Source organism: Pan paniscus, chromosome 4 (genome assembly GCF_029289425.2).
Source record: "Pan paniscus chromosome 4, NHGRI_mPanPan1-v2.0_pri, whole genome shotgun sequence".
NCBI classification, from domain to species: domain Eukaryota; kingdom Metazoa; phylum Chordata; class Mammalia; order Primates; family Hominidae; genus Pan; species Pan paniscus.
In genome coordinates this window covers 122,314,489-122,331,601 of record NC_073253.2, presented here as the reverse complement: position 1 = coordinate 122,331,601, position 17,113 = coordinate 122,314,489, and the positions used below count along the sequence as shown (strand labels likewise).

At 38.8% G+C, this 17,113-nt stretch overlaps 1 protein-coding gene across 2 annotated transcripts in view; it reads left to right on the top strand.

Annotated features, from left to right (window-relative positions):
* The first annotated feature begins 17 nt into the window (after positions 1–17).
* MARCHF3 (membrane associated ring-CH-type finger 3) overlaps positions 18–17,113 on the top strand; it is a 148,843-nt gene continuing 131,747 nt past the window's right edge. The window contains exon 1 of one of the 2 annotated variants that reach the window (XM_034960430.3): positions 18–157. Coding sequence is in view for 1 of the 2 variants with exons in the window: in XM_034960431.3 (XP_034816322.1) it covers positions 21–157 (137 nt within the window). In the remaining variant the exon portion in view is untranslated. The remainder of the gene's footprint in view (positions 158–17,113) is intronic. The other variant, XM_034960431.3, reaches the window with a different exon arrangement.

Below are 17,113 nucleotides of genomic sequence, written 5' to 3'. Positions count from 1 at the left end.
TGCCCCTCTGCGGCAACGACATGGAGCGCTGGGGCGGCCTCCGCGCCCGCGGCGTGCGGACCACGGTTCCTGAAAAATTACCCGCGCTGTGCGGTACGGTAAGACCCGGCGTCCGCGTCTGGATCTCCAGGCTGAGCGAGCGCTCATCGGGCTCAAGGTGGGTCTCAGCGCCAGAGAACTGGAGTACCAGCCGGGTTCTGTAGCGGGGGCTTCAGTGCTCTGCAGCTACTGAGAGGAATTGAGAGCACTGCTGGGCTTTGAACTTTCTAAAGTAATTGCTTTCTATTAGCACTTGAATCCATGACCCTCCTGAGGTGCTCGGACCTCCACATCCACCCGCAAGGGGTGTCCGAAGGACTTCGTTAGGACCAGGCGGGAGCTGCTGTCGGTTCTGGTGCCCAGAGCCTTGGAGAATCCTAGAGGCTGCGAAAGGGATTGCCAGCCTGGTCGGTTGGTGTTTGTTTGAGCACCTGCGTGTTTAAGTGATGAAGTTGAGTCAGGAATTGACAGCAGAGAACTCAAGGTTAAACCTGACACTCCGTTTGTGACTCGGTCTGGGTTAGATTGTTTTTCCCCCTTAATGGTAAGGGGGTAAAAGCAGCTTGTTTTTCTGAGACCAACTACATGCATGTAGTTTATATTATGTGCGGACTAAATAGAATTCAATACGATATTTTCTTATAATTCTTATTTGACATGAATAAGAGCTTTTGAAAATACTAGACAGAAACAGGTCCAGAATTTGGGGATGTTTAGACCTTTGAAAATACATGAAAATGTTGAGATATATAGTTCTGTATGTGTATATGAAGATGTAGATGCGCATATACACACATATATACGTGTGTATGTGTGAGTGTGTGTATATATAAAATTAAAAGGTGAATGAGGTAAATATATGAAGGGGAAATTCAGCCTTGAACTTCCCTTGGGTCACAGAGATGGATCCTCTGAGCTGTGGGGTGTTAGTGAGTGTGTATGCGTAAGCATGTCTGCATCTGCCTGGTCTGTCTGGGTCAGAGTATGTCCATGAACTTTACGAGCGTTCAGTTCAATACCACTCAGTGCAGATTCCGCGTTCCTGTTTTACAGCCCAGCAGCCGCCAGCCGGCCCATCTGTTAAAACATAACATGTACGCTTCAGTCCGACCACTGGGGTGGAGCCTGGGTAGGGGGCAACTCTTAGCAGAAACAACATGCTACAAACAAAGCCTGCCTCTCAAGTTCTATTTTCATTCAATATTTGGCCTGAACTTGCAGTTTTGGTGAGGGAGAAGGAAGTGTTTGTCTCTAGAAATGGCAAACTGCATTTTGTGAAATAATTATAGCCACGGCTTGGGGAGGGGGAGCTTGTAGGAGAGAAAAAAAAATCCCTCCAGAAATGTGGTGCTTGTCACATCACCATGCAACACGGGTTTACAGCTTTGCAGTATGGCATGTATATCAGAAACTGTTTGCTTTTGCTTGTTAAAATAATGCATTAAAACTGAATCATTTTGCACCAAAAAAAAAAAAAAACCTACCTTAATAGAAGTAAACAGAGCTTTATTGCAGAGGCTATAGTTAAGACTGCCTTGGTATTTCTAATGAAACATACTTTTAGGAATTTATAACCTGGACATATATTCATAGTCAGTCTAATCACTAGTTGCAATGATTCACAATTTATAGTTTTAAAATAATAAAAAGGCTTTATCACAAAAATTCTGATGACTAAAGGGTATGGGAGGAGTATAATAGCTTAATAAGTTCTTGCAGCCAAGTGACTGATACTTTAAAAAACAATAAATTCCTTTAATAGCACAATTACTTTAGTGACAAAATAAAGGCAGTATTTTTGAGAAGCATAGTTCATATTTTTCCCAATAATTTTATGCTCATAATTACATTTCAATAATGGTGTTCATTATATATGGGCGGAATAAACTGAATGGTTTTTAAGGGCTCATCACAAGAAGTATTGTTTTCAATTTTATGGTATATAAACATTTTGGGGAAAACATGCAAAACACTAATCTGTGAGTGTCTTTAAATTTCTAATGGACAATATAGACATAATAATTTTCCCACCTTGATATGAATCATCCAAATTAACTAGGCTGTTTCTTAGAAATTCAGTTCTTGGGCAGGACTTCAGTCCCAGGGTTTCAATTTAGGAGTCTGGGATGGAGCTTAGTAATCTGCATTTTCACAGGCACCCGCAAGTGATTCTGATGCCAGGGATCCCTTCACTGTACTTTGAGAAACACTGGAATGGTGTTAATGACATAAAAGAACAGTTATAGTCTGTGAGTTGATTTAACAAATAATTGTTGAGAAATGTCCAGGTGGCATTTACTGGCCATGTGAAATTTATAGGTAATGCATTAACTCTCTGTCTTCAGCAATGGACCCCTTTTGTCTTACATCTGAAAGTGTTTTGGAATCCTCAGCTATCCCTATTCCAGGTTGGCCCTGATTCTAAGGAAGTCTGCCTGATGAAACAAGACCTGATGAATTTAAGACCCACCCCCCAAACCCCAGTCTTAGTTCCTTCACCCCCCACTCTGAGTTCGGTGGGGTCCTGGGATGCTCTGGGGTGACTTTGCCAGTCCTAATTCACATGGTTGAGCATTTCCTCCTGCAAGGTAGAATCCTTATCTTCATGAGGCACCCTTTTTCTCTTTAAAAGCTGTTCTAGAACAAAGCCCAGCACCTCAGCTGGGCTACTACAGACTATATGAGGTCAATGATCGCCTTGGGAAGCTGTGACTATTTTGCTTGTGGCCAGGAAGAGTGTCCCAGGCCACCCACCCAGAGGCCCAGAGATTCTTACTTTCTGAAAGTCACCTTAGGAGTATTTTGAGCTGCCCAATTAATTGGGTAAATAGATTTTCTCATTGTCACGGAGATGTGGGTTGAGAATTGTTTGCTACCTTCCCTTTCACTGAGAGCACTGTGAATTTTTATTAGTTATTGCCAATTAGTTTTTTATTTATCATTTGATACTGACATTTGGATTCTGTTCTCCCATTTCAGACTGGCATAATTCTCCATTTAAGACTACTAAATAAGGTTTGAAAGAGAAAGGATCTATCAGAAGTTACCCTTCCCTCTTTCTACCATCCACGTAGCTAAAAAACAAACGACTTCTTTCAGAGGTGAGAAGTATCCTGATAACAAAAGGATGTGTATAGGCCAGGGTATTAAACTTGGATTGTTCCAGACCACTGGATCGTCACTGGGACTTTTACAGAGTAATTTCTGTTTAAAGAAGCACTTGGCAGGCATGTTGATAGGTCACTTATCTTAACAATCCTTTGAGGACAATGATTTTTTTCCACTTTGTTACAGATGAGCAAACTGCAGCTACAAAAGGATAATATTTAGATCTTGTCTTTCACATTCAAAGATGACACCAATAACTGAGAAGTTGGCCTTGCAACTTAAATTGTTTTGATTTAGGATTGTGGTGATATGATAGGGTTATGCTTAGTCGTTCATATCATCTACAATTTTTTAACCTTTTTCTTCAAATTGTTTCTTATATTGAATGTGACCTTGTAGTAGTTTTCTTTATAAAGTTAACTACCATATATAATAATTAGTTCAATGACCCTGACCTTAACCAGACAGTCTTGACCCAGAGAGGCAAATAATTTGCTAAAAGTCCCAGATTACAAAAGCGGCAAAGCCTACGTGTGGAATCCTTTAGACGTGTTTTAGCCCTGTGCTGTTTTGTCTATTGTCATGTTAAGCTGCTAATGTTTTTACTCTGGCAAAATAGGGTTGCTTTTGTTTTATTTGCGTAGCTTCTGTGTGATTGGATAGACTTAGAAAAATGGAAAAGCCTAAAATATGCTATCCACAGCCCCTGATCATACAATGGGACTGATTTCTGCTCAGTTACAAAAACTATAGTAGAATGCTGCTTTTCTTGAAACTGGGCCATAGGTCATTGCAAGCTTCTAAGCAACAATTCTATTATAACTTTTTTTTTTTTTTTTAGCTGTGGCATTCTTCTGGCATCTAACTTTCCTTTGACAAATTCTTTTCAAGTTTTTTATGCTTCTTTTCTTACCCTTATCCCCATAGCAAAATCTCCTTGTAAAAAATTCACTTTTTAAATCAGTCTGCCCTCTTAACATCTCCCAGTTCTTCCATTTTAGCCATTTTACCATTTCTCCTCCGAAATGCCCCCTTAAGTTCCCAACCTTCACTTTAGCTTTTTGGGTCTAGTAATATCCTCTAATATACGATAGTCATTGAGCTACAGAAGTTTCACAACAGCTTAAGCTTGTGGATTTAATGATAGCAGTAGTAAGAAAAAAGAAAAAGATGAAGGATAATACTGAAGTCATGTTGATATGTGTGTCATATTAGATATTCCCAGCTTACAGTGTCAGTGGGGAAATTTAAGATTCAGATGAATGAAGTGACAGATGCACTCATCTGTGGCCTCACAGACACTCTCCTGATACAAGCTGAAAAATATAACTGAAGACAGCATCCTGGGTTACAGAAGGAAAACAAATGTTAAGCTCTGAGAAAAGAACTGGGCAAAAAGTGAAGGGTCAGGGGTGGGGTGGGTAGGATGGTGGAAAAGAAATACCTCCAGTAAAATGCCAGACAGGGTGGTAAGAAATTTATAGAGGTGCAGACGGTTTGGGGTTTCTTGGGGGCATTGATTCTGTTTTATATTGTCCTCACAACCTGCTCACCCTGCTTGCTTTAAATAATTTATTATAGCAGCAGGCCTTCCCCTGGTTAGTTTCTTTTTTTTTTTTTTTTTAATAACTTTTTCCTTCTCATCTCTGGGTCTAATCAGAGGCATATATAATAGTGTGGCTGCCCTGGAGTACTTAGGAAAATCTGTGATCAATATCACTATATTATAAACCTATGGCTGTTTTGTTCTATTTTGCAATGTTTTCTTCCCTGTTATATTAACTCAGTATCTGTGTTTTAAACAATATTTTATTAATCTCTGCACAATGTTACTTCTTGGCTTATTCCTTTTGGCTGGAACTATCTTTTGAGTAATCCGTCATCGGACCACCATTGATCTAATGATGTATTTATTGCTCACTATTGCAGTACTGGCAAGAAACCTAGTGTGGTTCTAAAAATTTGATTAAAAAGAAATCAAGTTTTTGCAATGCGTAGCCATCCAATTATGTTAGGAGCTGCCGAGTATATTTTATGCTAAAATATAAACATATTTCAAGTGAGCAAAATGTGTTGTTTTTGAAGGCTTTTAAAACTTTTTGCTGTGAAATCATAGAATAACAAGAGAACTCATAACTGGGAAAATTATGAATACACTCCCCCACCCCTGCCAAAGGTAAGATGTGGTACTTTTTCAGATTATACCCTTGAACACTAAAATAGATAGACTTATCTTTTTAATTGACAATAATGAAAACAGTGGTGATAAGAACTAGCTCCCAGTCCTTCAGTGATATTTCAGGTAATCTTTACGAATGAAAGTGAGCTGAAATTAATTAACAAATACTAATTGAGTACCTATCATGGGTAGTACTTCTCTACTTAGCCAATTCAGGATTCAGTTCAAATATTAATGCCTTTGGGAAGCTTTTCCCTGTCCCCGTTTGACCTGATGTCTTCTTCAGGCAGAACCCTCATCTGCTGTATTCTCCCTCTTGGAGCCCCTTGAGGCAAGGGACCACACTTTTCATCTTGTAGCTTCTCAAGCAAGGTTACTCAAGAGAGAGTTGCTGGGTGTGCTAGAGGCTACAAAGAATTACAAGTGAACATTTACAAGGCCTTAAAAGGATATGCATAAAGATAGTTCACCAAAAGTTTGAATGGTAGCAATAAGTGAATCCTAGTGTTCAACTGTCAACTTTAGCAGTGATCTCAGCACTTCACAGAATTATTATATCATCCATTCCTGCTCCATCCATCTCCAAAGTCCCTCCGTTTCATTTCTACCTTGCCTCCTCCTCTCACTACCTTCCTATGTGTCTTCTTTAAGGATGTCTTCAACTCCCACCCTAGGCTAGGTCATCTCCCCTGATTTCTCTTTTGTTCCCATACCCCTTGTCATATCTTGAAAAGGCAGCTGATTCATGAGTTCTACTTTGAAACTTGGGACAGCTTCACTGTAATGTCATTTGAAGTTGAAAATGGCTTGGTTCCTTTTGTCATCCAATGCAGGTGACTAAGCTTTGGCTGTGGGAGGTTTAGGGGCCTTTGAAGAGCAAAATGGTGCTTGACCTGGAGGCTGCTAATGTCTGAAGTTCAGCACGAAGGGGAAGCTTGACATTTGTTGAGGGAACCTTTTTTTATTTTTTATTTTTATTTATTTATTTATTTATTTTTTGAGATAGAATCTCGCTATGTCACCCAGGCTAGAGCGCAGTGGCGCAATCTCAGCTCACTGCAACCTCCGCCTCCTGGTTCAAGTGATTCTCCTGCCTCGGCCTTCCGAGTAGCTGGGATTACACGCACGCACCACCACACCTGGCTAATTTTTGTATTTTTTAGTAGAAATCGGGTTTCGCCATGTTGGCCAGGCTAGTCTTGAACTCCTGACCTCAAGTGATCTGCCCACCTCAGCTTCCCAAAGTGTTGGGGTTACAGGTGTGAGCCACCACGCCCAGCCTGAGGGAAACTTTTAAAAAAAAAATTCCAGCAATTTTTTATTTTATAAACTAATTTTAATAATACAGTTGACCCTTGAACAACTGTACAGGTTTGAACTGTACAGGTCCACTTATATAAGCAGATCAAAAATACAGTATTGGCAGGGTTTGAAAGCCACATATAGGGAGGACAGAGTTTTTATATGTACATGGATTCCTCAGGACCAAATAGGGGACTTATATTGGTGGATTTCATTATATGTGGATGTCCCGGAACCAGTCCCTCGTGTATACTGAGGGAAGACTATAGTTTTCATTTATAAATCTCCTTTTCTTTAGAAAGCACCCTCTACATAGTCATGTTTAACACATGGTCTGATGGCTTAGGTAAACACTAGTCCTGGACAATGGGTTACTGAGGTCGTGTACAGACCATGTGTCCATGTGTACAGACCAAGGATCAGCTGAATTAAGCCTAACTACCTGAAGAGGCCATTAGGATAGCCTTTTTCTATTGGATCTTATGGGGCTTTAAATGATTGCAAGAGATCAAGGTCCCCTATTTTCTGTCTCATCTGGGAGATTGAGCCTCACTTAATGCAGGTGCTTTCTTCTCATATCTGCCTGCCAAGAAGAAAATAGAGAATTGAATGGTTAAGCCTAGGAGGTACTTAAATGTTTAAGGCCACATAGAAGATGAGCAACCCCAGATTAGGTCATGAACTCAAATGCTGGTTTCTCTTGGGTCTTGCAAATCAGGAGTACCTGTTTCTGCATATCCTGGGGCTTCTGCTTTTGCCTTTGGATCCGGGGGTTGGGAGGACTCAAGGGACGTTCCAGATGAGAGTGTAGAACCAATTACGTGCAGACCCTTTCTTGCAACTAGTAGATGTTCTCCCTGTGGAAATTTGCTTTGGCATTTTCCCATATCTTCTTTTCAGTGTCCTAACTATTAAATCTTATTCCTCTTACACTTTGCACATACTGAGGTTCTCAGTCAGAAAGTTCTTACCTTTTGTTTCCCTAATTTCAACTTACTCCTTAATTCAGCCTCCAACTTCCAATACTGTTTTCCTTCCTTTGATATTCTCTTTCCCCATCTTTTCAGGTAAGAACTCCACTTTATAAAAGCTCTGTTACCATCAGTGTCACCATTAATCTTTTCCCTTCGATAGTAATGCATTTTTGACCATTCTCAAAGGACTTGCTTAGAGCATTCCAATGTGATTTTCCGATGGGATATTACATGCTCTGACAGCCTACACAGTAAAAAAGTGATTAGCCTCACAAAACCTCAGTTCTCACCAACATTGCCCATCCTTGCCAGTGATACCTCCCCCTTATTTGTCTAATTACTCTTACCACCTTCCCGCTCACTTATCTATCATTGAGAAACAAGATCGTGTGGCTCAAATAGCAACACACATATTTATTACAACAAGATGAGGTTTTCTATAAAACAAAAACAAGTATACACAGAATATGGAGAAGGGCAGGCCTACCCTGATTTCTTTAAAAACAGGACATGTGGACTGATGTGTCTTTTGTTGATAGATTCTTAATTTGTTGTTTTCACTAGCTATGGTCTGTTTGTCTTTTGAGGCTAAGTTATTACTTTTATAGCTAATGTCAACATTTGTCACTTTTTTCATTCCCTTCAGAATTATTGCCAGTGAGTTTCGGGTTTTTCTTCATTTATTTTACTCTATTTTTTGTGTTTTGGGTGATCTACCTAATTAAGTTGTGCTGTTTCTAACCTCTTCATTTATTTTTCTACCACTTTCCTGCCCCTGGCAACATCTCACAGTTAGATACCATCCTTACATTGAATGAATTTCCACTTTCACTGTAAATTAGCAATGAAGACATTAAATGGAATCCCGATAGTGACCGTTTCAAGAGCTAAGGCACCATTTACTATTCTGTTTTAATTATGGTCTCTTAGCAAATTTTCACCAGTTATAATGTTCACCCCATTTTCCAAGTAATGCTTCTCAAATACTGTATGAAATTATAAAATCTGTGTGTATTATATTTTCTGCTCTCTGTTACATGCAAAATTTATAATTCTATAATTTTCTTGTAGGAAAAATTCTTATTAGACTGGAATGGTTAATTTGGTTTCATGCCATCCAGCTTTTTGCATGTTGTGAACCACTAGACATTGATGTAATCTTTTATTTGACTTCATTTCTAACCCCCACCATCAGTTCCCCAAGCAATAATCCTACTCCATCCCTTCCCTCCATAGTGTGTGTGTTGGTGGGGGGTGGGTATTAAATAGATATTTTTTCTGGTCCCTAATATTTTCACTTTTTAAAACTCTACATGGCTGAAAAAAAAAGCCAGTGTCAGTTGATGATATCTTAGTCTGTTTGGGTTGCTGTAACGAATAGATCAAGTAACTTATAAATAGCAGAAATTTGTTACTCACAGTTTTGGATGCTGGGAAGTTCAAGATCAAGGTGCCAGCAGATTTGGTGTCTGGGGAGGGCCTTCTTCCCCACAGATGGTGCCTTTTCACCATAACTTCACGTGGCAGAAAGAGCTAGCTAGCTCTCCAGGGTCTCTTTTTATTTTTATTTTATTTTATTATTTTTATTTATTTATTTATTTTTTTGAGACAAGTTCTCGCTGTGTTGCCCAGGCTGGAGTAGAGTGGCACAGTCTCGGCTCTGCAGTCTTAACCTCCCGAGCTCAAGCAGTTCTCCCACCATAGCTTCCCGAGTAGCTGTGATCACAAATGCGCGCTACCATGCCCAGCTAATTTCTCCATTTTTTGTAGAGACATGGTTTCACCATGTTGCTCAGTCTGATCATGAACTCCTGAGCTCAAGGGATCTGCCCAACTTGGCCTCCCAAAGTGCTGGGATTACAGGCATGAGCCACCACAACCAGCATAGGGTCTCTTTTTATAAGGGCACTAATCCCATTCAGGAGGGCTCATAATCAATTCTCAAAGGTCCCACCTTCTAATACTATCACATTGGGGATTAGGATTCAATGTCTTTTTGGGGAGATATAAATATTTAGACCATAACGGATGGTCAAGATTTTTTTCCTCTTTTCTGTTCAGGTAAGTCTACCTCCTTACAACATTGCACCTCTTCTCTGGAGTGCTTCTCCACTTTAATCCTCTTGTCCCTAAACAGTGTGAAGCTGTTTTTGCTTCCTTAACATCTGGCCTGTGCCTGGGATCTGTGATACTCCTATGTGATCTCTACTGAAACTCCTGTAATTGGATAAGAGCTGAGTTGGCTGCTTTATAGCAACAGAAGACCAATGAAAAGTATGCTTTGTTTAGGGAGAAGAACAGATGTCTCAGACAGGTGGGAGGTGAAAGTCAAAGTTATTAAGCACGTAGGGAAAGCCACAGACAGAGATTATTTGGTACTGGCTACTCATGCTAAAGTACCATCTTTCTATTGTGATTTCTAGGGTGTTTCCCCTTGGGCTTTTCTGGGTGACCGTGCCAGTGTTGTAAATTAAAAAGCTGTCTCATCTCCTATCCCAGGATTCTTGAGATCACTGGGCTAGAATCAGAGTCCTAGTTCCTGTCTAAGAGACAAAGAAATTAGTGATACTTCCAAATGGAAATGTCCACATGGAAGTAATGTGGTACACTTGATAGTATATCTCCTGCATACAAAACAAAAGACTCCAACTCAAATTGACATAAACAGTAAGGAAGTGTATTATCTCATGTGAAAAGTAAGGCAGGTGGCAGGATTGGTTGATTCAGTGGCACAGTGATGTCATCAAGGAAACAGGGTCCTTTCATCTCTCTGCCTCTGTTGTCCTCAGGGACCATTCCAGTCTAAGACTGGTTATTTTCTTATTTGCAAGATGGCTTCAGCAGTTTAGATGTTACTTGGAGACAAGACAATATCTACAGCACATAGCTGCCCCCGTTCCAAGATCTCCTTTTGAAAAATATGAAATTATTGCTAAGAAGAATCCCAGAGGACTTCTCAACTCACTGATCAGAACTGCTTTGCATGTCCGTCTGTCAGTGTCACTAACAAAGGACCACCATCATTGCCTAAGGGAGGGAGGAGATGTACTTGAACAAAGTTAGGATTCTGTTAGCAACAAAGAAGTATGTATAGGTATGTTGGGGGATGGGGTAGGGGGGTAGATGTTGGCAGGCAGTGTGTCTACTACTTGTCGTGACTTGGAAAATAACTATGAAATTCTCCTCGTGACTATCTGGATACAAAATGGCAAGGCCTAGGCAAGAGAAAAGGCACAATGCAGACTAATTAAGGACAGAGGAATGTGCCAAAATCAATAATTATTCTGAGTAGAACCACAATAAACCCTAATGAACTTGAATGTACTAATTTATATCTATTTGTACTAAATAAGTGTATGATCTTTTCTGAATGAAAAAGATTAAAATAATTTGCTTATTTCTTAATAATTCTATATTTCTGGCATATTATTTTGCAGTATAGGCTATTTGAATATAAAATTTTTTATTAACTTTATATTTCATAGCATTAACAATACTGATAATTACTGATGAATGTAAATGGCCATTATTTATTGAGTACCCTTTTGTAAATTAGGATTTTAGCATCCAAGAGGAGCTAGTAATTTGCTTAGGTCACATAGCTACAAAGTGGCTAAGCTAGGATTAGACTCAGGTTCATCTTGCTCTCCATGGTTTCCCTTTGCTTGGAAGACAATCCCAAGACTACCATGGCTTACAGGGCATTGGGTGATTGGGCCTGCTTATCTTTGTGACCTCATTACTTACCCTTTGGCCCTCACTCAATTTTCCAGCCATACTGGCTTCCATGTTGTTAGTCTAATGAGCCAGTCCCGTTCCCACCTCTGGTCCTTTGCATTTGCTGTTCCCTCCACTTGGATCACACATCTTCAGTTTGTATGGTGACATCCTTTCCATTCAGGCCTTTGAATGTCTCCTCTTCATAGGTGCCTCCCAGGACTACCCCATCTCATCTGTTAGGATCCCCTGCACTACCACCAATTTTCTGTTTCTGCCCCATTTTTGTTTCCTTCGTGGTACTTGCCATAATCTTTTTTTTATTTTTATTTTATTTATTTATTTATTTATTTATTTATTTTTTGAGATGAAGTCTCGCTCTGTCACCCAGGCTGGAGTGCACTGTCACGATCTTGGCTCACTGCAACCTCCACTTCCTGGGTTCAAGCGATTCTCCTGCCTCAGCCTCTCTAGCAGCTAGGATTACAGGCACCCACCACCATACCTGGCTAATTTTTGTATTTTTAGTAGAGATGGGGTTTCACCATGTTGGCCAGGCTGGTCTTATACTCCTGACCTCAGGTGATCTGCCCGCCTTGGTCTCCCAAAGTGCTGGGATTGCAGGCATGAGCTGCCGCACATGGCTTCACAATCTTATGTAATTTGCTCATTTGTCTACTTGTTTTTATCTGCCTCCCCTACTAGAATATAAACTTCATGAAGGTAGAGACCCTGTTTTGTAAAGCAAATGAACAAACGAGTGAATAAGTTAATGAAGGAATGAATATTTAGAAGTTTTGGCCTCGAATAATCCAGTCTTTATATTCTACACTAGGAATAAAGTAGGATGCTGGTTGTCATTTGAGCTGAATATATCCCTCTCAGATTTTTTTCCTATAAAATTTAAAAACTAAAAAAAAGTTATTCATTTTGTTTGAGGATGAAAAAAGATACAGATATCAAAGTTCTTTGATATAAGCTTATTATGTCAAGTTTCAAGAGAGCTTAGTGTAGATAGTCCTCGACTTAATGATGGTTTGACTTTTTTCAACTTTATGATGGTACCCATACAACCATTCTGATTTTCACTTTCAGCATAGTATGCAATAAGTTACATGAGATATTCAACACTTTATTATAAAATAGGCTTTGTATTAGATGAGATTGCCCCATGGTAAGCTAATATAAGTGTTCTGAGCATGTTTGAGATAGGCTAAGCTAAACTATGATGTTCTAGGTGTATTAAAGCATTTTGGTATACAATATTTTCAACTTATGTTCGGTTCATAAAGACATATAAACCCCTTGTAAGTTGAGAAGCATCTGTACAAGAGGGAAATTTGAGTAATACTCAACTTTAGTTTTTTTAATTGATTGCAGTTTTAAGGACACCATTTTTAATTTGACATATCTTCTAAAAATGAAGATACTTATAAGACTAAATTGCAAACTGGGATAATTCTTTTTTTTTATCATACTTTAAGTTCTAGGGTACATGTGCACAACGTGCAGGTTTGTTACATAGATGTACAAGTGCCATGTTGGTTTACTGCACCCATCAACTCATCATTTACATTAGGTATTTCTCCTAATGCTATCCCTCCCCAGCACCCCACCACCTGACAGGCCCCAGTGCGTGATGTTCCCCTCCCTGCGTCCAAGTGTTCTCATTGTTCAATTCACACCTAAGAGTGAGAACATGCGGTGTTTGGTTTTCTGTCCTTGTGATAGTTTGCTGAGAATGGTGGTTTCCAGCTTCACCCATGTCCCTGCAAAGGACATGAACTCATCCTTTTTTATGGCTGCATAGTATTCCATGGTGTATATGTGCCACATTTTCTTAATCCAGTCTATCATTGATGGACATTTGGGTTGATGAATAGTGCCTTTCTATTTGCTATTGTGAATAGTGCCGCAATACACATAGGTGTTCATGTGTCTTAGTAGCATGATTTATAATCCTTTGGGTATATACCCAATAATGGGATCACTGGGTCAAATGGTATTTCTAGTTCTAGATCCTTGAGAAATCGCCACACTGTCTTCCACAGTGGTTGAATTAATTTACACTCCCACCAACAGTGTAAAAGCATTCCTATTTCTCCACATCCTCTCCAGCATCTGTTGTTTCCTGCCTTTTTAATGATCTCCATTCTAACTGGCATGAGATGGTATCTCATTGTGGTTTTGATTGCATTTCTCTGATGACCAGTGATGATGAACATTTTTTCATGTGTCTGTTGGCTACATAAACGTCTTCTTTTGAGAAGTATCTGTTCATATCCTTTGCCCACTTTTTGATGAGGTTGTTTTTTTCTTGTAAATTTGTTTAAGTTCTTTGTAGATTCTGGATATTAGTCCTTTGTCAGATGGGTAGATTGCAAAAATTTTCTCCCATTCTGTAGATTGTGCAGTACAAATTCATTTAAAAAATAAAATTTTTTTGTGTACAATACACATAATTTTTCATTTGAACTCATAACAGTAGTTCACCCTTGTCTGCAGGGAATGTGTTCTAAGTCCCACAGTGGATACCTGAAGCTATGGTTAGTAATAAAACCTATATGTACTATGTTTTTTTCCTACATGTATATACTTATGGTAAAGTTTAATTTATAAATTAGGCACAGTAGAGATTAACAACAATAACTAATAATAAAAGTAGAACAATTATAACAATATGCCAGCGTCACTACTCTTAGGGCCATTATTAAGTAAAGTAAGGGTTCCTTCGATTCTGGCAACAGTTGATCTGATAATGCAGAGGGCTACTAGGTGACTGACAGGCAGGGAATGTAGACAGCATAGACGTGCTGCACAAGCAGAGGATGCATGTCCAAGTAGGATGGAGTGGGACAGCATGAGATTTCATCATCAGAACGGTGCACAGTTTAAAACTTATGAATTCTTTGTTTCTGGAATTTTCCATTTTATATTTTCGGGCCATGGTTGACCAAGGGTAACTGTAACTGCAGAAAGTGAACCCACAAATAAGCGGGGGGATGTACTGCTGTATCCACTAAAATGATTTATTCTTAGAACTATGTTCTTAGTGATTCTAGGTAATCATGAAGGTACAAGTTGAAAAATAGCTTTACCTCAGATTTTAGTTTGGAAGGGGTTGACAGAAATGAAGCAGAATGCTTTCCTCCAAAGTCCTTTTCTATGGCTTTCAGCTTGGGACCTTCTCCACTAAAGTGTGTGCTTTTGTGTTTTTTTCTTTCCCTGTCATTCTGTGGGTGGTGTCATTTGCCAACTAAATTGTGAGGCATTATTTTCTGGGGCTTGCAGTGTGACTTTCCCATTCAACTGAATAAATAATCATTTAACGTTGGCAAGAACTTCACTTTCCTCTCCTCCCTGCTCATCTTCCCTCGACCTTTCCCCAGGTGATCTCAAAAGCTCTGTTGTCTCTTCACATGGTGTCAGCCTAAACCTACTTGACATTGTTTTCTAGTCCTCTGGTGTTCCCTCTACAGAAAAACTTGTTAGAGTAACTTACTATGAAATATACTTCTGAGCTAAACTTCCCATGTCATATTTTCAAAAGCATATCTGAATTTTATGGTGAGTAAAATACATCTGTATTTGAAAGTAATTTCTCAAATTTATTTATTTTTAACTGACATATAATAATTGTACATATTTATGGGGTACGTAGTGATGTTTCAGTACATACAATGTGTAGTGATCAGATCAGGGTAATTGTCATATCTATCATCTCAAACATTTATCATTTCTTTGTGTTGGGAACATTTAATATATCTTTTGTAGCTATCTGAAACTATATAATATATCATTGTTAACTATAGTCATTCTGCAGTGCTATAAAACACTACAGTGCTATAAAACTAGAACTTGTTCCACCTACATAGCTGGAATTTTATATCCTTTAACCAATTTCTCCCTATCCCCAACTTCCTCCTACCCTTTCTAACCTCTAGCAATCGCTGTTCTGCTTTTTACTTCTGTGAGATCAAATGTTTTAGCTTCTGTTATGAGTGAGAACATATGGTGTTTAGCTTTCTGTTCCTGGCTTATTTTACTTAACATAATGTCCTCCATTTCCATCCATGTTGCTGTAAAATTACAGAATTTCATTCTTTTTTAAGGCTGGATAGTATTCCATTGTGTATATATACCACATTTTTTAATCCATTCATCCATTGATGGACACTTAGGTTGATTCCATGTTTTGGCTATTGTGAATAGTGCTGTAATAAACATGGGGCTGCAGATATCTCTTCAGTATATTAACTTCCTTTCCTTTGGATAAATTCCCAATTGTGGGATTGCTGGATCGTACGGTAGTTCTGTTTTTAGTTTTTTGAGGAATCTCTATACTGCTCTCGATAATGGCTGTACTAGTTTACATTACCACCAGCAGTGTATAAGATTGTCTTTTTGATAGTAGCCATCGTATCTGGGGTGAGTTATCTCATTGTGGTTTTTATTTGCATTTCTCTATCAGCGATGCTGAGCATTTTTCCATATACCTGTTGGCTCATTTTTAAATTGGATTATTTGATTTTTTGCTATTGAGTTGTTTGAGTTCTCTGTATATTCTGGATGTTAATCCCTTATCAGATGAATGCTTTGCAAATATTCTATTCTTCAGGTTATTGGTTCACTTGGTTAATTTTTTTCTTTGCTGTGCAGAAGAATTTTAGTTTTATGTAATCCCATTTACTTATTTTTGCATTAGTTGCCTGTATTTTTGAGTTCTTAATCATAAAATCTTTTCTCAGACCAATGTCCTGAAGCATTTCCTCTATGTTTTCTTCCAGTTGTTTTATAGCTTCAGGTCTTACAATTAGGCCTTTAATCCATTTTGAGTAGATTTTTATATAGGGGGAGAGGTAGGATCTAGTTTCATTCTTCTGCATATGGATATCTATTGCTTTTAGCACCATTTATTGAAGAAACTGTTTTTTCCCCAATGGATGTTCTTGGCACCTTTGTCAAAAATCAGTTGGCCTTATATAGATGGATTCATTAATTTCTGGGTTTTCTGTTTTGTTACATTGGTCTCTATGTGAGAGTAATTTTTAATCTAATTCATCCAGATTGTGTTTATGTTATGCATCAGAGACAAGTCAGAAAAAGAAAGGAAGAGGATGTTATGATGTTGTCTGCATCGTACTTCCCTCTTACGGATCCTGGCAGGGATCCCTTTCCTCCTCACTTAATAACTTGGGTAGATTTGGGTGTATAATTGTGAGAACTCATCAGGATCCAGGTGAAAATGAGACCAGTAATTAAAGGGCTGGGTCAATGTATCATTATTATTTAAGTTAAATGGGTACATGATCTATGTAAGCTCTTGTCAACTGCCTTTGACAGCAGTTTTCATATACAGTAGATTTAGCCCTGTCTTAACAGAAGCTTTTCTTTTCCTTTCCTTTTAATTTTATTGTTGTTGTTGTTGTTGCTTTCTAAGCTATGTGGGTGAAAAACAGCATGAAGTTATAACAAAATGTATAGCAAAAGCAGTAGCAATGAGAAAGAGTCCATGATGGATACACACACATTGCTGGAATATTTCTCAAGTATTTTGGGGAGTGGCTGTGAGGCTTCTTTGGCAGAGGAAAAGTGGAACATGTGCTTTTCCATGTGTGAACACTGTGATTTGAAAGGTCCATTATGATTCACTTCCACTAGAAAGCAACTGCTTTCTAGCTGGTGTAGCCACAGAGTTTTGAAAATTCACTTAAATAGGTGTATTGCAGACTCCTGACATCTGTTTTGGAGATTCAGTTGAGTGTTGGGAATTTTCTTGTTCACAAGTGACATG